The following is a 22,795-nucleotide window of genomic DNA, read 5'->3' as shown; positions in this document are numbered from 1 at the left end:
ACTACCTCCCATTGCTCAGTAGAATTGAAAGTGATCTACAAAGGTGGATGAGTTTACCCATTACTCTAATTGGCAGAGTTAACTGTGTAAAAATGAATATACTACCAAGGCTACAGTATCTTTTCCGGTCCTTACCCATTCAACTGCCTCAAACTTTTTTTTAAACCCTCAATAAACATGTTAGACAGTTTATATGGAACTGTAAGGTGGCCCAACCCAGTCTCACAAAAAAACGTGTAATAACTACGTTGGTCCACAACGTAGGACGTAGTATATCTACAAAAACGCCTCTGAAATTGTAAGATGCCTACGTTTTTTTTCACCATTCATTCCAATGGCTGGCTTCTATGTCACGTATTCTTCAAATTTCTCCCTGCAGAAAAAAAAACATGGCCGACCTTCGTTTTATTCTCGGTGTAAAATGCCTATTTTAAGGTTAGTTTAGTCATTAAAATGCGTTTTGATGTCATTTCATGCGAGAAATATGAGTTGTTATTTCAGATTATGTGTGCAGTGGGTGTACATGATCTTTAGTTTGCTAGTTATTACGAAGATTACTTCAGGAAATTGTGTCCATTCAACGTTTTCATTGTTACCAAGATGGTTGCTAGGGACGCTGCTATCGATATTATTTCTGTTATGTTGTGTAAAATGGTGTTATCTTTATTGCTACCCCCTTCCCCGTCAATGTATAGTGTTATAGGGGGGGATGCTTTGCGTTTTTATGCTACATGTTTTGTTTTTTTGGTTGTTGTTGTTGTTGTCATGTTTAACTGTTACATAAACCTGAAAACTATAAATCAAATATTACTAAAAAAACAAACAATGCGCAATGTGTGGGTTGTTGTCGTAGTTTGCGCTGTTGAGTTGTTGTTGGTTTTGTATTGGATCATTATAGAACAAGCCAGGAAGATAGGTCGTTCTGGCTCGACAAACACTTCAAAATGTGGAGAAGTTGTGAACAAAAAAGACCATGAGGACTTGTGAAAGTGAAATGAATGGATAGTCCAGTGGATAGAGCTGGCGGCCCACGTATGGTGACATCCTCCGTCAAACTGGTTCAAGTCCTGGGCTGGACGAACTTTTAATCAATGCCCGTTTATCATCTTTACACATGACTGATAAAAGGCCCTCTCCGGCAAAAAGAATGCCTTTAGAAAAATAAAAACAATAATGTACCGCAATAAAGATCTTTGAGTGTTCCCCATCCCACATAATCATCCCCTGCCATAATTACACAAGCACACCCAACCAATGCCACATTTTCCAGCACTCTCTTCTCAATAAGCCAATGCACACAATTATCAATCTTTTATTGCAAATAGAACATCATATTCAGACTTACTGTGTGTATCGAATATTTGTAATGCTAAGATACTTTAAACCCACTGCTGCCTTGCACTTCGCCAGGCGAGGTCGCTGTAACTGAAGCTGCGAGGAATGAACCCATTTTCGAAACAATTGTACCAAGTTGTTCAATGCTTCACAAAAGCTTAATTTGCCCATCACTACCCTGATGTCCTTCATGAGCTACCTGTAGCACTCTATCTTGTCGGGCAGTGGGAATCACTATTCTGGTGCCCCTCAGCACAGTCCAGACAGGACATCAGAACAAAACCTCACGAAAAACAACGACGAACCGACCAGGAACACAAGGGAAGGCAAGAATGGGCGGACAGCAGGCAGGGCAGAGGCTGAGCATGGGCAGAGGCCGGAGACAGTGGCGAGACACACACACACACACACACACACACACACACACACACACACACACACACACACACACACACACACACACACACACACACACACACACACACACACACACACACACACACACACACACACACACACACACACACACACACACACACACACACACACACACACACACACACACACACACACACACACACACACACACACACACACACACACACACAGGGGGAGGAGAGGTGTGTGCTAGTTGTGCACAGGCCTAAAAAAAATATTTCTGTACCACCTGAGAGAGAGCACCAGGTCACATGCTGCATGACCCGCTGGTCTGCAGCTGGAAATGACACACACACACACACACACACACACACACACACACACACACACACACACACACACACACACACACACACACACACACACACACACACACACACACACACACACACACACACACACACAAGATGGAAGTCAAGATCACAATGTTACTCTGGAAATGTAAGATGAAATATATTTGAAAATATGTAGCATTTGATTTGTCACTTTGGCGGTCATTAAGGCTGAGGACCAACACACAAGGGTTTTGGCCACGAAGGTGTCCAGAGGTAGTATCTGAGACACATCCAAGACTCTAATAACCACCAAAGCCCCATCCCCCTACTAATTATTATATTGAAAATAATGTAGTTTTGTGTGTTTTTTTGTAATAAATTATGAGATAATTCAAATAATTAAACAGGCATTTAAAAGGTTTAAAATCCAGAAAATGATTGAATGGTTGGTAGTTTTGAGCATGTTAGAAGTTGTTAAAAATGATTTACGGAAGAAAAGAAAAGCAGAACAAAATATTGATGTATGATGATTTAATAGCAGTTTTCTGGGCGTGTACATTTTTGCCACAAAGGTGTCCAGAGGGTAGTAAACTTGAGGAGGGCACAAGGGTTAAGGGTAAACCTAACTCCTATTTGTAAAATAGTAAGGACATTGGTTTTCTTAGTTTACTTGAATTACATTTTCAGTCAATTTAAATACAATTAAACATATGTTTACAAAGGAGAAGACTTGTTGTCCATTTATTCTCCTTTAGGCAGTATGTACAATGTTTCTGAATGTTACCTGATGATGTCATTGACATGCCCTGACATTCAGGCAGCACATTACTGTATTGAACATAGGATTATAAATGGTGTGTTCTGTTTTGAAAGAACAATTTAAATTGAACCGTTTTGAAACTGACATAAGAAAATGTCATTAAATGAACTTGTGTAGCATAATGTCAAAAGAGAAAGTCCAAAGATTGATTTTCACAACTAAATAGGACAAGTTAACACAACTGACTGACTCTGTGATGAATCACATTTTAAGACACTAATTCAAAATAAATCACAATCCTTATCAATGATAAATATTTTCAATTCATGTTTTATCAGTGGACCTAAAGAGGACAAAACAAATGGATGGGTAACCTCCATGTTCTCTGTCTGTTCTCCTGTCAACTGAAACACAGGGATGACACACTGGACAATTTATTGAGAGAAAGATGCATGTTATCGGAAAGTCAAAATGATGGAGCAATACCGTTTTTTATTATCTGATCAGCATACAAGACAGTACCAATGTACATATTACAACAAAGTAAGGAAAAACGTAATCAAACCGTACCCTGGTATTGATCACTCCCAGCACAGATTTTAGATTGTCACAGTGAACATTGACTTTCTGTCAGATATTTAGGTGAGTTAACTTTCATAGCTACATGAGCAGCTGGAAACATGTCCCCAGCAGAAAAAGACATCCAGGCCACTGATGGACTTCAAATGATTGTAGGAGTATTGTGAGGGAATGCTGTACCAACAATACATTGACCTGACCATGGCTGAAAGCTAACCGTACTACAATTCATATGATTTCTGTTTCAGGAGAGTACAACTGGGCACATTGACTTTAGTTCAACCTTTGGCACTTCTCTGGTAACAATAGGAACATAGAAGGATGATGCTGGAGAATAATCCCTATATATATTACAGTGTTGGCATAATCCTGTACATAACTACATGAGAAGACACAGCGATAAAATATTTGTAAATAATAAAGAAATGAATTTTTTTTATTTTTCCAAAAAAACATGATTCTTTTGAATATTTAGGAAATGAGGGTAAATCAGTAGGAAGAGACTGATTTTGTTCTTCCTTCTTCACATGGTCAGAGGAGCCACCTAGTGGTCATACTTTGTATCTGCCCCGGTCAGTTTATTGGCTCCCCCTTCAGGTGTAAGCAGTCTGTGTGTGACATGAAGAGGTGTCCATGTTTTTAGAATGTCCTTCTCTTCTTTATAAAACGTTTGTCTTCCCCACCCAAGAGAGCCTAGCCCTCTTGTCAGAACTTCAGAGCACTGTGGTTTTTTTCTATTTTGGCGATGTTTAATAAAGAGTTTGAAATGAATGAAAGCTTTTGTTCCCTACTGCTTAATAATACAGTGTTGGCATAGTCCTCAGCATGATGACTATTTAAGGAGACAGAATAATGAAAGACTTGTTTACATCATTTTGTTTCAGTTGAAATGTTATTATGCTTCCCATTCAATACGAGTCTAATTGGATTGATGGAGGCGCTTAATAAACAGCCACAAAATAGAAATGTTGAAAGGCCCCCGCCCTGGGTCAGATGGCCAACAGGGATAAACATTTATATTACAAATAAGCAAGATCAAATTGAAAACACGGTTGCCGTCAATGAAAACAAGTATTTGCAAAGGATGAGAGTTAGCAGGAAAACGACAGTAACTCACTTTTTTTAATACCGCTGATAAAATTCAAGTTTTGTTAAGATCCCATAAACAGTTGTTGGATGGTCCCGCTCCCCCATCACTTTGTTCAGCTTTATGAAGTCTCAAACACTGTGAAAAGAAGGTCTGAACCTGCTTTCGGTCATATTTATACAACCAAAAAAAGAGTCTTTCAATCAATACAAAAGCAGAATTTCACAAGAAGAAGTGAGAGCAGTAATTAAGATGAGCACTTTCTCAAGGCTGGTTTCAATTTAAAAACAGAGATTGGATGATCTTGGAGAAGATAAAGTAACTTTTCTTTTTTGACTGATGGGATTCTCAATGATCTGATTGTCATTGATCCGATGGCTCATGTGGTTTGCACAAAGTCCCAATAAGACAGTACAGCTCCAGATCTCAGCAGGTGAATTGATTGTTAACTGAGCTGAGGGAGAGGAATAGTGAGTGGAACGAGATAGGAAACACACTTATTTAAGTTACAGAGCTCCTGCAAAACAAGGTGCTGAACAATAGCACACCACAATCAGCCTGAATAACATACTAAATACCCATCTAACCCCTAATAGAAAAATACAGAGCTGACAGTAAAAATGTGCAGCTCAGTTATTCATTTAACATTGAACACTATCTTAATGGTGTGTGACAGGTGTCACTGAGGAATGAGTCAAATAGAAAGTAGTCCAACAAGGTCATATACAAAGACATATTACATACACATGTAGGCAGGGCAGCAGAACAAGGGCATTCATCACTAGTCTACACACACTCAGAACTGAACACTGGGTCATCACATTGTCACTTTGTTGGTGTGAGTGTGTGTTTTGTGTCGGGAAGGCCAACTGGATGAATACATCCATGAGAGAAGGTTTATTAGACACCAAACACTGCACAGCAGTTCCTTTACTAACAGGCAGGATTATGTTAAAAAGCTATCCAGTTGATAATCATTCCAACCGCTTTCACTGGAGCCCTGTGACCGGTGAACACAAAGTGCACAGTGGAGGATGACAGGTACTTTAAACCCCTCCTTCATTGAGCCCAGCACAGACTGCTCTCATTCATGGCAGTCCTGCTAGATTTGCACTAAACATTTATTTTCCATGTTTGAGAAAGTTACTGAGAAGCGGAGCTAAATAAACACACAATTATATCAATCAATTATTCTTCTTCTTCTGATTTTCAGAAAGTACCCAGTTCATGGTATGGTAGACTAGTGACCAATGTGTGTGAGTCACTTTGACTCTGGATCAGCACTGTCTGACACACATGGAGCATTCAAACACAACAGACTGACCGCATGAGACACAGAGCCACCGCTCCTGGATCACTTGAAGGCTGACTGCAGGTCCTTGAAGGCAGCACGTCTCACTTTCTGCTCCTCCAGCTGCTTCTTCTTCTCCTCCTGCTCCTGACGGATCTCCGTCTCAAACCGGTTGGACTCACTGATGGCCTGGACCTGTGCAGCAGCAAACACAGCAGTCAGGGGATGGAGTATTGGGTCAGATTAAGGGGCGGGAGGACACCTGATGGACAGCAATGGAAGAGCAGTAGAGTGTGCAGGTTTCGGAGACCAATATTATTTATGAAGCAATGGCTTCAACATGACGAAAGTGTATACATTAGAAGTGTTAACAACAGCAGCAGTGAGAGAGCCGAGGACCGAGCGTTACATCAGCAAAGACCACCCCTAAAGACCATCATGATAACAGTTCAGTACAACAGCTGCTCCCATTGATAGGGCTACTATCGAGGGGTAAACTAACAACTGTAATAGATCAATACATCATCATTATTCAGAGCCAGTGTTTCACCTTTACCACTGGGTCTACACAATATACATTTGCAGTCATTAGTTTAAAAAACATAAAAAGCCTGCAATAGTATGTTACGCTATGTTAACATACCACATTTTGGATGGAGTAGTACTAGTGAAGCATATTTATTGTGATCTATGTATGTATTTGAAATGTTTAAGTAAAAGCATATATTGCTGCTTCCAATAAAAACAGTTCATATTCACAGCAACAAACATATTGCTGCTGTGTAGGTTGGACTATGAGTGTGTGTGTGTGTGTGTGTGTGTGTGTGTGTGTGTGTGTGTGTGTGTGTGTGTGTGTGTGTGTGTGTGTGTGTGTGTGTGTGTGGTGTGTGTGTGTGGAACAGGGATCACCAACTACATTTGTCCAAGGGCCAAAATGTATCCAATAGACACTATCGCGGGCCGGGGGGGGGGGGGGGTACAGGTACTGCATAAAGCTTAGCAGACTCTTCACGCTAACGACGGATCATTTCTAGGCAGGGTTGGGAGGGTTACTTTGTAAATGTAATCAGTTACTGAATACTGAATACATGCTCTGAAAGTAATCAGAATACAGTTACAGTTACGTGTCTTAAAAAAGTAACTTATTCAGATTACTTTTAGAATACTTTTGGATTACTTTCTTTTTCCATAACAGATGGGTATGTTTTAGTGAACAGGAGACACGTATTTTACTGTTCTAATGGCTTATCAAGAACTCAAACACAACATCTTGGTGTCATTCTGGACAGCTCTCTCATCTGCACCCCACATCAAACACATCACCGGACTGCATTCTTTGTACTGTCTTAAAACCTTTCCTTAGAATATGTTATGAATTGTAAGATGTCCTTGGGTGCTTTGAAAGGCGCCCCTAAATAGAATGAATTATCATTATTATTTATTATCTGAAACGATGTTATAACTTTTAAAACTGTTTCCAGTCACTTGCCCCATGCATTCAGCAGCAGCAGGCCATTCACTTTGATTTGATCCCGTTATGAAATGTCATCATTTCGACAATAAAGAAATTCTACATAAACGTTATCTTGCACATTTTATCTAACCATCTCCGTTTCTAACTTTCAATATAGTTTAAAAGAGATCTCTCTCATCTGCGTGCGGGGGCGGGGCCTCACAGACGCTGCATCTCTCTCTCGCTCACAGACATGCTGCAGCGCCGTGCAGTGTGCACACAGTTCTGCCGGTAATGAATATTACATTTTGTGAGGACATTTTTCCACCAATAATTCCAATAAGTATTCCAAAATGTATTCACTTCAGGTTTACGAAAGTAACTGTAATCAGATTACTCGTTTTTCAAATGTAACGCCAGCTGAATACAGTTAGCCTACTTGATTGTTGTATTCTCATTACGTAACGCCGTTACATGTATTCCGTTACAACCCAACCCTGCTTCTAGGCTACTGTCCCGCAGCTCCTGCCTCTCTGTTGGACTCTGTCGCAGCAGGGCTGCTGCTGTGATGCGGAGCGCACAAACCAGACTCTTCACAACGAAGGATCACGTCTTCTTCAAGGCAGGGAAGGTTTCGCAGTACGCAGTCTACTGTCCTGCAGCTGCTGCCTCTCTGTTGGACTCCGGTACTACAACTTACTCACGAGACGTTGTAAAAAAAAAATGGGTGGGGGGCGAACGCAGTAACCACTCCGCCAACGCCACAGTCACCCCCGTCGTGCGGGCCGGATGAGAATTTCTGGCGGGCCGGATGTGTCCCGCGGGCCGCCAGTTGGTGGTCACTGGTGTAGAACTTTATTACTCCTCTGCGTAAACACTTGCTTGTGTATTAACTGTCATGAACTGTTGACTGTGTTGTTGTAATAGCAAGTGTTTGTCAACCTTTTTGGAAGCTGCAATACATTTTTTACATTAAAAAAATGCCACGGCACACCAACAACTAAAAAGTCTCAAATTGACACGTTTGCCTATTCTACTTGTTTTGAAGTGACAGGTGTTTCGTTTGGAGGTGACATTTACTGCTTGGGACCATGGCACTGTGGGACAGCTTTTCCCCAAACACAAAGCAAACCGTGTCGGTGATGTCTGATCCCGGTGAAAGATTTACCCCAAAGTCACAGTTTTCTCTGTCTTTTGACCACCACTCATACTAGGCTCTATATCTGGTTTAGAATTATGTCCAAGGACCGTCCAGAATCTGTTCAAATATGTATCCATCGCTGTTAGTCTTGTCAACCGTCTTAAAATAACAAGGTTATTATTGCGCTACCTAATGCCACCCACTGGCATGGAAGAGTATTGCATTATTTAGCCAGCCACTACATTGCAGGCAGCAACGCTCAACAATGGCAAATTACTAGCAGCAATTAAATCATATTTTTTGCACCAATTAAGTGAAACTGGACCATTTCCCATGGCACACCTGACACAGAGTTTGAAAATCACTGGTGTAACCAGTCTTCTTACTTTGGCTTCAAAGAAGGTCTTGGCTCCTTTCACCCCCTCTGTGGAGACGTCGATCTCAGAGAGGCGAGCGAGGACACAGAGCCCGCTGTCCTCCGCCAGCTCTCCTGCTGCGGACTTCCGGAAGATGAGGAGGAACTGAGGAGGAAGAACAGAGTAATGTTTGGACAGGAGGAACATCAAATGCTCTGACTGATTCTCATCTGGACTTCTTGCTTCACCTCTCTGAAGCTGAGCTTGTTGTCCAGGTCCTCGTCCACCTCCTTGATCATGTTCTTCAGGCCCAGGTGAGTCTGTGGAGCTCCCAGCTTCTCCATCATCAGCTTCAGCTCCATCAGGTCAATGTAGTTGTCTTTCCCAGCATCAAACCTACACAGGATTAAGTAGAAGATGGGTCTGTTACAGCTCTTCTACAACGCTGAACTAAAGCTCACACCTATGTGTACAAGCTGTGCCACTTTCAAGCATTGCATATTATATATATTTGTTTTATTTATATATGTGTGAGGTGCCTGTCTAAGATATGCAAACCATTATAATAATGTCAACATAATTTAGTTTTGATCCATGTTGTATCAGAAATTGGGTAACATTACATGTTCCAACTGCATAGAGTACAGTACAGTGGGTTGCAGTCATTTCACACCAGGGCCAAGGGGTGGGAAAGGGATGTCAATGTCATGTTGTGCACACAGACATTTTTTATTTTGCCAATAATAGGCTAAACTACAATTTAATAGGCAACTGTTTTGCAGAAGCTTTATAGTCAAGTAAGCCAACACAAGCAATGATATTTAAAAAGGTCCCATGTCATGGCCATTTCCACTGATCATAATTCCATTGTTGAGGTCTACTAGAATAGATGTATACTGTGCAATGTTCCAAACTCACATTGGTTTCTCATACAGCATCTCTGTATAGCAGGGCTTCTCAAACTCCGGACCGAACTACAAATCAACCCGGACCGAACCCTGTGTCCCATTATAAAAAAAAATGGGACACAAAAAATGTTTTGATTCTGATGTAAATTAAAGTGGACCTATTATGCTATATTGGAAATATATATTGTAGGGCTATACCTATACAAAACATGTCTGTGAAGTATTTTACTTAAAATACCAAACCCTTCCCCCATTGTAGCCATGTCTCATACTGCTCATACCCCTCTTTTGCAGCCCCGTTAGAGAAACGCGGGTCTTGGGTCCTTAGCTTAAAAAAAAAAAAAAAGAGGAGACGGAGCTAATGTCTGATCAGAATTCTACCGGAGATAAAGTTAAATTCTGTTGTGATAAAATGCCATCCTGTTTAAACCACGTCAAGGATTATTTCTGAAACAGTATGGAGCTCAAATACTTTTTCTCTTGCAGGTTTATCACAAGGTGATTTTTTTATTTCCTGCTTTTTAAACACATGTGCTCTACAGTACAAGTTAGCTCTTAGTGTTAGCGAGGCTTGCTAATGTAAACAAAGACGAGATTATGTCCAAAACACGTCAGGCATTGTTTCTGATAGCAACTTTCTGTGGGTCCACCGACGATTTGACGTCAGATCGGATGGAATCTGTATCCGCTCGTTATACCCCTGTTTTTAAAAGATTTGGGTACGAAGGAAAAGAGAAAGGGTTTTATTTTCTGACGCTGCGTGAGTTCCCCGACGCACCGGGACTTTACTGGCATTGATCCAGACCATTGACCTTGTATAAAATTCACAAGTGGACCTTTAACAAAAAAGTTTGAGTACCCCTGCTGCATAGCCGCGGGAAGTAGGGGTGCTGCAGCACCCCCTGTTGGCGAGTGGTGTACATTTGAAAAACTGAGTGACCACCTAAATAAAAATGATTAAACTACATAAAATAGTTATGATTTTACTTCAAATAAAATGTGCTGTATACAGTAGCACAGTGGTTCCCAAACTTTTTATGCCCAAGGCACACCAAAGGACAAGTAAACATCTCAAGGCACACCTATTGTGCAAAATAGCCCTTATAACACGTGTTATCACTCATATCATGTAAAATATCTGTAAATGTGCATAATTATTTACTAATGCCAAATAAAATGTGACAAAGACAACTATATTACTCATGACATATTTATTAACGAAATATTTCAGAAATTAATTTGAAACTTTATCAAATTAGGCTTCATCAAAGCAGCAACACTCATTTAAACCAGACAGGTCACAAAATAAAAAAATGAAAAAACGCCAGCAGGCGGCGGTAGTGTGTATTTGTCATTCAAAACAGACAACAACCGGAAGACAGAAGAAGAACAGACGACGTGATATAAACAAACAACATATAGCGTGTGCGATAGCTTCACCTTAGCATGTGTTCTTTGCAGGTGCTTGTTGAGGTTTGACGTGGTGTTTCCAGCAGTGGATAACAGCTGCTGGCCTGGACACAGTTTGCACCTCACCGTCACATTCCTGTCTATTCTTCGGACGAACTCAAAATAATGGGCATACCTCCACCACCCCTCGAGAGTTATCGCTGACTCAGCCATGTTTATGCAGCACTGCACGTGGAGATGTGGACGCGCAAGTCGCGCAGATTACGTACATATAAACCTACAAAGTATTGATATAGTAAATTAAAAAGTAATTATTTTTTGTGTAGTTGTATATTGCAATAATAATGTATGGTTGTCACAAAATCCCACGGCACACCCGAACTTGCCTCACGGCACACCGTTTGGGAACCACTGCAGTAGCATATAATAGTCATAGTATATATTTGTATCAGTCAGGTGGCTTGAATGTATTTTCAAAATAAATAAAATCCGAGTCATCTAGGTCGTAGGTCGTGGGATAGTGGCGTAATTGACGCGACACACACACTGCAGAGTCACAACTTTCTAGAATGGCGCAAAAAAGGATTTTGGATTTTTTTCTCCAACAAACAACCCAATAAAAAGAGTGGACCACCAGCTACTCCTCAGCCCACCACCTCTACAACTAGAGTAATATGACACAGAAGAGACTGACACATCTGACTTTGATGCATGTCCATAGTAACATTTAGGACAATGTGGATGTATCTGCTCTAATGAGGGTCTTCATTAGTGCCACCCCAGGCTACATTTGGAGTTTTGTGAAGCCCAGTGTTTCCCACAGATATGAAATATACTTGGGCGGGTGGTGGCAAGGGGGCGGGTGCGCGAAAAAAAAGAAAAGTTTTAACAACATTATTTATTGACTTTTCATTCCGCTATAATCATTTTGCGCAAAGATGGCACTGTTTGTTAGAGCACTTCATCCTTCTGGGATTTCATGAAGAACAGCTCCAACGCCTGTGTGTATGGGAATGCCTCTGGTGCTGGCCCATTAACTGCCAGTGTTTCCCACAGATCTGAAATATACTTTGGGGGGTGGTGGTAGCGGGGGGGGTTGAGGTGACGTGCAACAACATGAACCTTTCTGTTGGTCGCTTGTTAGCAGACCCTTCACGCGATGGCAGAGCGAACAGGTACAGGTACAGGCAGGGTCCATAATGATAGCCCTATAGTTTAAATCTACTACCCACACATGAACATATGGAAATGGGTTACTATTTAAAAAAATAAATGTATTTATTAATGTATTTAGGAACCTATCCATGTGATTTTTAGTGGGGGTCGACCTCAAATCCTCTAGGGGGGTCCAGGGGCATGCCCCCCCGGTAAGATTTTATTTTTTATTTTGGAGTTAAATGCATCAATCTGGTGCATTTTGAGGGGAAAATAAAGAGACTAGATCTATGGAAACACCTATATGAAACAGAACTGTATACATTTCAATAATCATAAAATCAAGGCCATAACCAATAACATACCATTTCCAATATGAAAAAAACACTGAAACTTGTTTATTAATTTAGTTTTGGTTCATTTATAGTTGTGAGTGTGTCTGTGCTCCTGAATCAGCCTCTCCTGTCTCCCTCCTCTCCCCCCTGCTCCTCTTTGAGGCAGCAGCAAAGACTAGTTTTCTCTCAACAAGTTTTAAAATGGTATCTTACCTTTTTTCACCTAGTTAACTTTTTATTTATTTATTCATGCATATTTTACTAATCACATTACATTTCATTTAGCTGACGCTTTTATCCAAAGCGACTTATAATGACCGATTACAGGGACATTCTCCCTGGAGTAACTAAGGGCTAAGTGCCTTACTCAAGGGCACACTAGTGGTGGTGTTCCTGGCGGGATTTGAACTCACAGCCTTCCGATCTTCAGCCCACCTCACTCTCCATTAGACCAATCACTACCCTCTCAAATGGAAATATGTGTTTACATAAATGGTGACCACACCGTTTGAGACCCACTGAGAACTTAGACTAAGTTAACTATCTAAACACTCAGAGAGTCCTTTACCTCACCTGAGCTGAGGTTATCCCGAGCTTGAATGACACAGAGAGACCAATCAAGGGCTTTGATTTATGATCTGTATGACAGTGGCCATGTCGGCAGGCCACATCATGTGGACAGCCAGTCACCCTGTGTCAGGCAGGCCACTTAACAGGCCAGAGGAGGCGAGATCAGAGCAAGGGAGCGAGGGATCATTGTCTACAAGTTAATCGATCGCAGATGGCGTCGTGGTCACGGACGAATACAAAAAATATATATAAAAAAAAAAAATTATAAAAAAACTAAAAAAAACTAAATGGGTCGCGAAATATACTTGGGCGGCCGTTAATATACCTGGGCGGCCCGCCCAAGTATAGTCTATGTGTGGGAAACCCTGAAGCCCCAACACAAGGTAAGATGATATGTTTCCTTTAATGCTGCTGCCGCTGTGCAGTGTTTTGCCTTGTCAATCAGTTACAATTGAATTCATAGTTTTATTAATATTGTAAATAATATTTTCTGACTATTTGTAATGTTATGTAGGTTTGTAAGACCCATAGTTAGCATGTGGGCATGTGCAGCTGTTGCTAAGGTCTATAATGGTTTATTAAACAGTTAAGGCGAGACACCCCAGGTGAATAGGGTAATCTTTTTTTACTTAAAGATATCAGCTAGAAATTTCTCCAGTTAATTACTTACAATAAGGCAATTGGTTTTTGTATTACAAGTTTTCTGAATATGCAAATGATCCATTATCTCATTAAATATGCACATATTTTAACACATTTCAGGAACCTAAATCTGAATTTTTGATAAAGCCAGGTTCAAAATTCTTATTTCATTTTGTAGTCATATTAGCATCTAAGGCTTTTACAGAAGGGATTTTGGATATCTCTTTTTATCACTCCATAAATCAGAAAATACTGTCAACAGCCCTAAAATATCAATTTTCGCCATGTTTCTAGGTATAAAATCTTACATACACTGAACAAAAATATAAACGCAACACTTTTGTTTTTGCTCCCATTTTTCATGAGATGAACTCAAAGATCTAAAACATTTTCTATTTACACAAAATAACCATTTCTCTCAAATATTGTTCACAAATCTGAAAAAATCTGTGATAGTGAGCACTTCTCCTTTGCCGAGATAATCCATCCCACCTCACAGGTGTGGCATATCAAGATGCTGATTAGACAGCAGGATTATTGCACAGGTGTGCCTTAGGCTGGCCACAATAAAAGGCCACTCTGAAACGGGCAGTTTTGCTTTATTGGGGGGGTCTGGGGGGGTCTGAAAACCAGTCCGTATCTGGTGTGAGGGGTAGGGGTAGGGTTAGGGTAATGTTGTGAATCGAGTGGCCTGTGTTCGTCGTCCATAACATACGCCTGCCCATACCATAACCCCACCACCACCATGGGCCACTCGATTCACAACATTACCCTAACCCTAACCTACACAATATCAATATCAATAGCCTATAGGCAAAACACAGAAGATCAACAAAAGATATGACATAAAAGGAACTTACCAAAGCTGAAGAATGGTCAACTTCATTCATTTTCTTTCAGTTTTACTGATTTTAAGTCACTATACGCTGCTTTCTCTCGACTCCTCTTCACAACTACACTTTTCGCGGCACACGTACTTACTAGGGCTGTCCCAAATATCATTTTGGCTCCTACAGTAGTGTTGTTTTATAGTTATTTGTGTTCCTTGAAATTGAAAAGGATATTGCATTGTGTTTGTTACTTTCGTTGCATATGTCTTAAATGTAATTTGGCTTGGCTTCCTATTTTATGGACATGCTTTTATTTTTGAAGGAGAGTTAGAGCTGTTGACAGTTGTTGTTGCTATGGAAACAACGTGACGGAGATTAACGGAGAAAAAGTCATCTACATATAAAGACGGAGAATGTAAACGATAACGTTTATGGTTAAGTGTTAGCACCCCCCGAAGAGGCACAAGCTCTTACATTGATATTGGAGTTTTCAATAAATTCAATTTTGAAAAAAACGAAAAAAAGGAAATTGAAACCCGAATAGTACTCCAACGAACGAATATTCGGGTACAGCCCTAGTACTTACAGCCAATCAGCTCTGAATTATGAGATGACGTTTTGGTGGGGTTGCCAGCACTTTGCCCCAGTTGTGATAATTTGTTTGCCACACACATTGATTACAAAAAGACTCTGACCATGCGCAGTGTAGTTTTTACAGCACCCATTCAGTTTGACAGCAAAGAGAGGGGCTAGATCGGGGCTTGCCCCACATCGCTCAATAGGAACACTGTAGACACTAATTAGAAGAACGCAGACTAAAACAGCAATGTACAGATGAATCAGATGACTAAATATGATCTTAAAATATATTTTAACAAGATATATATTTTTTATATTTGAATTACTTTCTGCTGACACTGGTGGGGCTGTGCCCCTAATGACGAGTCACCACTGCCTGTGTGTGCAGTGAGTGAGCACTCAGCAGTGTGTACCGTTTATTTGTCTTAGAATATGGGGGGGGCTCACCTTTAAGATGGACCAGCTGTTCTCTTTTTATTGATAAGCAGCTCCTCTGAGTTTTGCTCACCTTTTTTTACTGTTTGACTGATATCACTAACCAATAGGGGTGTAACGGTATACGTTAGGGCTGTGCAATTAATCGTATTTTAATCGCGATTACGATTATGGTTTGCGACGATTATGAAAACAGCATAATTGACAAAATACGATTATTTTTGCTGGGTGCGCTTTCGCCCCTCCCTGAAAGCCCACTCGGCCACGTGGGAGTGACATGTGTTGTGAGTGTTCAGCGCGAGCGAAGATGTCAGAACAAGAGCAGCAACTCGTTAAAAAGAAGGGTCAAACTATTTCCACTATTTGGAAGTACTTTGGCTTTCAGGAGTCTGACGTGGAGCAAAACAAAGTACAGTGCAGGATTTGTTACCAGGTTGTGTTGGCACCACACGCTAACACAACCAATCTCTTTAATCATCTGAAATACAACCACAAAGTGCAATACGACCGGGCAGTAATACAACAAAAAGCAGATGCCCGCTCGACTTCATCCACCACATCATCACAGTCATCGATTCAGGACGCATTGTACAGAGCAACGGCCTACGCGACGAGCTCGCAGAGACACAGAGATATTACAGGTGCCATTACATTTCACATCGCTAAAGATATGTGCCCAGTTAGCACTGTTAGCAACCAGGGCTTTAAGCAACTTGTCAACACGTTGGACAAGCGTTACGTGATGCCGTCTCGGTATTATTTCAGCAGGTCTGCGCTGCCTGCACTATATGACAAATGCCGTGGGGAAGTTGAGAGAGATGTGGCTTCAGCTGACTACTTTGCGACCACAACGGACCTATGGTCTAGCCCAGGGGTGCCCAACCAGTCGATCGCGAGATGTGTCTAAAAATAGAACAACAATATTCTGTTTTATGTCCTGTAACATAATCTTCCTGTGCCAGAATAATGCACTTGAACGCATCAAAGCTTTGTGATTGGCCGCGTCACCCCATGTGTCGGGGCGTGGCTGAGGGTCTTCAGTACAGGTGGCAATATCGTCACCTGCCTGCGCTCATCTCTGAAACCAGACCATGTAAACAGGCTGTTGTTTCTTGCGAACAATCTTTAAGAGATGACATGAGCAGCCCTACCAGCATTTGCCATGGTGGCCTACATTTTTATTTGGTCTTAAATTGTATTTATTGTATTTATTTCCTGTTACTTCTGGACCATGACGGTTGGCCAGCCTTCAACGTTTAACTGAGTGGAATATGTTGAATATGTTTTACCAAAATGTTGGCTATATGTTAAGGAGTTTTCAGTAGGTTGTGACAGTGCACTGCAACATGTTTGATTTCATTTATTTTGGTCTAATTTATTTTTATTTATCATATTAATAATATATGTTTAGTATGGTTTTGGAAGTGCGCTCCAACATATTTGATCTTGTTTATTGGTAAAATATTATTTGTTTTAAAGTTCAATAAATGGTCAATGAATAATCGTCAAAATAATCGTGATATCAATTATTGACCAAATAATCGTGATTATGATTTTTGCCATAATCGCACAGCCCTAGTATACGTACCCGTACGGTACACGTGTGCATTTAAACCCCAGGACAGGCCTGTTCATGACAGGAATCTGAAGAATCTGCATCACACAGAAACAGCCAGAAGTCACACACACGCAAAAACAAAACCGCTGCTGTGAGGGAAGCTCTTCAGCTAGAAGGAAATGCTGATGCCAAAGGAAACGACAGAATGAACAGAACACTCTTTGTTGCACAACATAAGATGATAAGAGAAGTCATTTTCTCTTATGCATTCTTCCAGGCAAGTGTCTTCCACTCTGTCAGGACCTCACAGTTAAACTCATTTAGTGTAAGTGATCAGCAGAGTATATGAAGCACTCACCCACACACACTGGCCGTTTCTCAATCGCGAGTACACCTGCTGCAGAGCAACTATTTCAAGTATACTACGTCAGAGTGGCGCAGAATGCTGGGCATTTAACATGCATTTAAACAGTCCTTCGGCGCCACTCGATGACGTAGTATACTTGAAATAGTTGCTCTGCAGCAGGTGTACTCAACATTGAGAAACGGCCACTGCTTCTAGAACGCTTCATGTTGAACGCTGGCTGAAACTAAATTCCATTCAGCTGTGCTTGAGTTGTGGGCCTGGGGCTGGGCAATTAATCCACATTGTATTTTCAATTCAGACTGTAGCTTCCAATTATTATGAAAACAATATAATTGAGATAGCACTATCAGGGAGCCGCTGTCTGTTTGGCAATGACACCATCTTTTTGTCTCTCTCTATGAATCCTTTTCTTTTCAGCAGTGTGTTGTCTGCTTGGCAGGTCAGGAAGGCCGCTCAGTGTGGGAGGATCTTGTAGAATAGTATAAAACAGAAGAGATTGTCTTTATTGTCATCCACCAGTAGGTACAACATAATTATGATGTTGTACCTATAGGACCTCTCCCCGGCACTGGATTGCTTGTAGTGCCTTGCTAGAGATGGTCATTGTTAGGAAACTAACTTAAAATTAGAGATGTCCCGATCCGATCACGTGATCGGGGATCGGAGCCGATCACGTGATTTTTAAAAGATCGGAATCGGGAGAAAAAGATCGGGGATCCTTAAAAAAATTATTTTATGTAATGTTACAAAACAAAAATGACCATGTTCACGTCTTAAAGTCATCCTGAGGCCTTAGTTTTGGTTTAAAATTACACAAAATCATGTTTGTGTTGCTTCTGTTGGGCTTATTTTCAGACCTGCTTATTTCTCTCAAATCTGGCAACAGAGTGGGCCCAGTGTCTAATAGTAGCAGCTAACGAGAGGCTACGTTCAGCTGGTGACTCGGGAGTCGGGACAGAGCAAATGTCAGGAGTTTGGAAGTATTATAAAATTGAAAGCGAAGGCAGTGTAACAGCCAGATGCAATGTTTGCAAGGCGGAGGTTCCGCGTGGTGGAAAGAACAGAGCTACGTTCAACACGACCAATCTAATACGATTGTTTGTTTTTTCATTTTTTCCCCCGTTTTTGTTTCAAATTGAATTTATTGAAATCTCCAATATCAACGTCAGAGCTTGTGCCTCTTCGGGGGGTGCTAACACTTAACCATAAACGTTATCGTTTACTTTCTCCGTCTTTATATGTAGATGTTACTTTTCTCCGTTACTCTCCGTCACGTTGTTTCCAAAGCAACAACAACTTCCTGTCAACAGCGCTACCTCTCCTTCAAAATAAAAGCATGTCCACAAATAGGAAGCCAAGACAAATTACACTTAAGACATATACAACTGCAACGAAAGTAACCAACACAATGCGATATCCTTTTCAATTTCAAAGAACACAAATTGGGTTACATTAACAAATAACTATAAAACAACAATACTGTAGAATAACAAAAATAAGTGGTTTGCTGCTGATTACTATTGAATTGTGTTACTCCAGTAAGATGGAAATATAATACTTTGTTTATTCATGTTATGTTAAGCTGCTGTTGTTCATTGCATTATTACTAGACTAGTTAGTCTTAAGGCTAGAATTCTGCACTAAGCCACATTTTTATTTGACTGAATGTGAACGTGTGAAGCTAGTCAAGCTACCTCTTTCCAGTAGAGTTGTTTTTGTTTTGTTACTGCACTATCTGCACTTAATTTGTTGACATGGTTATTTTGTGGTGGATCACTGATAAGCTTTATTTAGTTTTGATCCAATGCTGCACAACTGAACTGATCCAATGCTGCTGTGAACAAAAGAAGCTATATCCATGTTGGATAGAATGGATAGCTGGGTACTGTCATTTCAATACAAAAATAACCTTAAGGGACAACTTGAATGCTTTTTTCCTTTTTTCTCTCTTAATGCATTGCATAAAGATCGGATCGGGAAAAATCTGTATCGGCAGATTGTCAAAATCAAATGATCGGAATCGGATCGGGAGCAAAAAAAGGTGATCGGGACATCTCTACTTAAAATATCCATTTAATAAATAATATTTGTGAAATCAGAACACTAGCATAAACAACAAGACTCCAATCACTATCAGTCATTCATCCTGTCCCCCTCCTGCTGCTGCTGCTGGGGGGGGGATTTCATTTCTAATTCCATCAATCTAAATGAGCTTTCCGTTTGGATCATCAGAATCAAAAGACACCTTTTATTCAAAATGGATTGTGAATGCCTTCTCAGCCAGCTGCCAAGTTAAGGAGAATCAAGCACATTTTGAGATATGTGGAAAACTAAATAAAATGCACTATGAGCCGAGCTAGCGTGCTGTGCTAGTGTAAAACATAGCTGCAGGAAAGACACAGCAGAAATGATGCTTATCTACCTGTGTACATGGTTAAGCTTGTTGAACAGGTATACTGATCAAACAATGCTTTTCCACTCGTAAAGGTGTTATTGCACTTACAGTAATGACTGTAGTCGACTTCAACTTGAGTTTCCTTTAGTTATCTTCATTTCACCCGGTCTGATGCACTGACTCCATCACTATTGTGCTGTTTACAGATAAAGTCCTGGTTACATAACAACTTATCCATATTGTCCCATGTAAGACTTCATTTGAACCTCAACTGAACCAGAGCCAAGGCTATAAACCAGGGATGTCCAAACTACGGCCCCTGCTGAGTCAGCTGCTACCTTACATTGACAGACTTCTAAAAGGCAGGGACGAGCTGCAAGTATCTCACTGGTGGAGACTGATGTCCACCAGTTGGTCCTTCACTTGATGGCAGAAATGTAGCACTGCATTGCAATTAAGGTTGAATTTATAAGTAATTATTCCTGTGATATTTATATATTGCAATACATATTGCATTTAAAAGTATGTTTTCTAATATGGTACAGCCCTGATGTGTAGGCCTTTGTTAGATGGTATAACAACATGGAAAGTTGCTCTGTTTATTTAAATATGGCAGTGCAATAGAAATATTTGTTTTCACTTAAAACAATACAAAAATGGTGATAAACAATCGTATCCTCAATATTGATCAAAAATAATCACGGTTATGGTTGTCTATAATCATGCAGGATAATGTGTAGTTGCTTTTTAAGCGAGTATTTTGTAATATTCTAAGATGTATCTGGATGCAGTTGAATGTAACTATTAAAAAGACTATAAATCATGAAATTACATCTACAGGATGAGTGCCCCCCCCCACACACACTTTATCTGATTTCCGTATCACTGACTGTCCCCACCCTGCAACCACTGAGGCTTCGCCAATATAGGTCTAGGCTAGCCTGCTTTATAATCAGACAGACACATTGAGCAGCAGCTTTCAGTACTGATTATTTTGTTAATGATTCAACTATGTTTAAGTTCACTTATGAATCTCATCTCCCATCAAGTGCAACGCCCCTGGGATCAGCAGTTCCGACTTCCTGCTGCCTTTAAGCCTTTCTATAAACATTAACAACACTAACACTCTATCACTTAGCCTCTCTTACAATTAACATTCAAGATGTGTCTTTTGGCTGAATACACCTGTACTGTAAGGCAGTAAAACACTGACATTATAGGTGTATTAGGAAGTGTCCGGCCGGAGCAACGTGCCCGCACTTCCTTATATGAGCAATCTGTACTTCTCTCTTCTCTCAGGCTCAAATGGCAGCCAGCGGCAGGAGGCATGTTTCACATTTAGACATGTTTCTGGAAGTGTTGTGGCAGACTCTCACACACTCACGTTTTGAACATCTTCTCCATGTCCTTGATCTGGCCCCGGGAGAACTCTTTGAACTCGGTGTAGGGGTTTAACACCTTCATGCTGGGCTGCTGGTGTTCCCCCTGCCCCTCGTTCAGCTCCTCTCTTCGCTGTAGCTTCGCGCCGAGCTCCGAGTCTGCGTTGGCTGTACTCGGTTTGTCTTCCGAACTATCCTGGGTTCCGAAGTGGTCCACAGCAACAGGCTCCTCCGCTCCTTCTTCTATCTGGAGCCGGCGGCTGAGCTTGGACGAGAGCTCGTCTGTGGCCATGTTTCAGACTGAGTGTAATAATGAGGAGAGCGTTATCTAGCTGACTGACGATACAGTAAAGGAGAACGCTGACTTATAAACAGCCTTATGTTTGGTTGCCTCCCCCTACCTACACTGTGTAGTGTGTACGGATATATGTAAGAGACAAAGCAAAATATACAAATATTCTTACTTTTCTAGCTTTTTTTTATTTCCAGGGCTCGAGCTCCAAGTTCAGACAGATGCCTTCACTTCAGGATGTTGTATTGGGCTCATTAGCTACGTAGCATTCTTTCTGAGTCCTGTCACGCTGTCGCCACGCCTTTTAAAGAGGCAGTAGGCTACACAGGAGGACCAGGTGTTGTGTCAAATGACGCACCCCATCATGAAATGCACCGATGTCACGGGAATGCGCATTTGTAAGTGAAACGTTAAGACCTTAAAACGATGCTTAAAACGAAAACTTTTTTAATGGTAATTTACAGACTGTGAGTCGCTTAGTGGTAGCTCATATAGTCTTGATTCTTGTGGTTAAACTTTTCCCTCCGTATTTTGAGGGGTCGTTTGTCGAATCCTGGATTTTGCATTCATTCGTCACTTCTTTTTCAGTAATTTTTGTATTTAATATGTGTTTTTTTTTAATTGTGACGTCCTGTCTGTATACACGTGCTTTAAAATGTATTGTTTAATTTTACGTATTGTTTAATTTTACATATTTGTCATATAATAAACAAAATATATGTTTAGAAATGTATAGTCTTTGTCAGCATATTTTTGCCACGTTATGCACCCCTTGCTATCTTACAAAATAAAAGTCTCACATTCATGAAACTTGCTTCATTAATTGGTACTAGTCCTACAACCATACCCTAAAAAATGCTTGAGGGTGGGATGAATAGAAACATCTTTTTGGGTGGGGTGCATTTTATGACCGGCCTGCTTATCACAATATGCACCCCCTTGCTATCTTACAAAATAAAAGTCTCACATTCATGAAACTTGCTCCATTCATTGGTACTAGTCCTACAACCATACCCTGAAAAATGCTTGAGGGTGGGAATAAGAGAACCATCTTTTTTAGGGGGGTGCTTTTTATGATGGTCAAACTACAGAAAAGCAAGTTTACGGAAACTTCAAGTAGCTTATAATGATGCCATGAGAATATTGCTGAAGAGACCTCGATGGTCTAGTGCAAGTGAAATGTTTGTGGCTGCAGGAGTCAATATTCTACAAGCTGTTTTAAGAA

General features: G+C 40.7%; 1 protein-coding gene across 2 annotated transcripts; it reads right to left on the bottom strand.

Moving 5' to 3' along the window:
• Positions 1 to 3,280: 3,280 nt before the first annotated feature.
• On the bottom strand, positions 3,281 to 21,865 carry efhd2 (EF-hand domain family, member D2). Of its 2 annotated transcripts, XM_034213025.1 has the most exons (5): positions 21,743 to 21,865; positions 21,284 to 21,578; positions 8,964 to 9,111; positions 8,746 to 8,880; positions 3,281 to 5,960 (listed from the first exon to the last, which is right to left on the bottom strand). In XM_034213025.1, the coding sequence occupies exons 2-5, from the start codon at positions 21,568 to 21,570 to the stop codon at positions 5,829 to 5,831; spliced, it is 702 nt and encodes a 233-aa protein (XP_034068916.1). In that variant the 5' UTR covers positions 21,571 to 21,578; positions 21,743 to 21,865; the 3' UTR covers positions 3,281 to 5,828. The 2 variants fall into 2 exon arrangements, with proteins under 2 accessions (XP_034068916.1, XP_034068914.1); XM_034213023.1 differs by having other exon boundaries at positions 21,284 to 21,837.
• Positions 21,866 to 22,795: the final 930 nt, after the last annotated feature.

Source organism: Gymnodraco acuticeps, unplaced genomic scaffold, assembly GCF_902827175.1.
Source record: "Gymnodraco acuticeps unplaced genomic scaffold, fGymAcu1.1, whole genome shotgun sequence".
Taxonomy (NCBI): Eukaryota; Metazoa; Chordata; class Actinopteri; order Perciformes; family Bathydraconidae; genus Gymnodraco; species Gymnodraco acuticeps.
The sequence above is the reverse complement of the archived record's forward strand: the minus strand, read 5'-3'. Positions and strand labels throughout refer to the sequence as shown.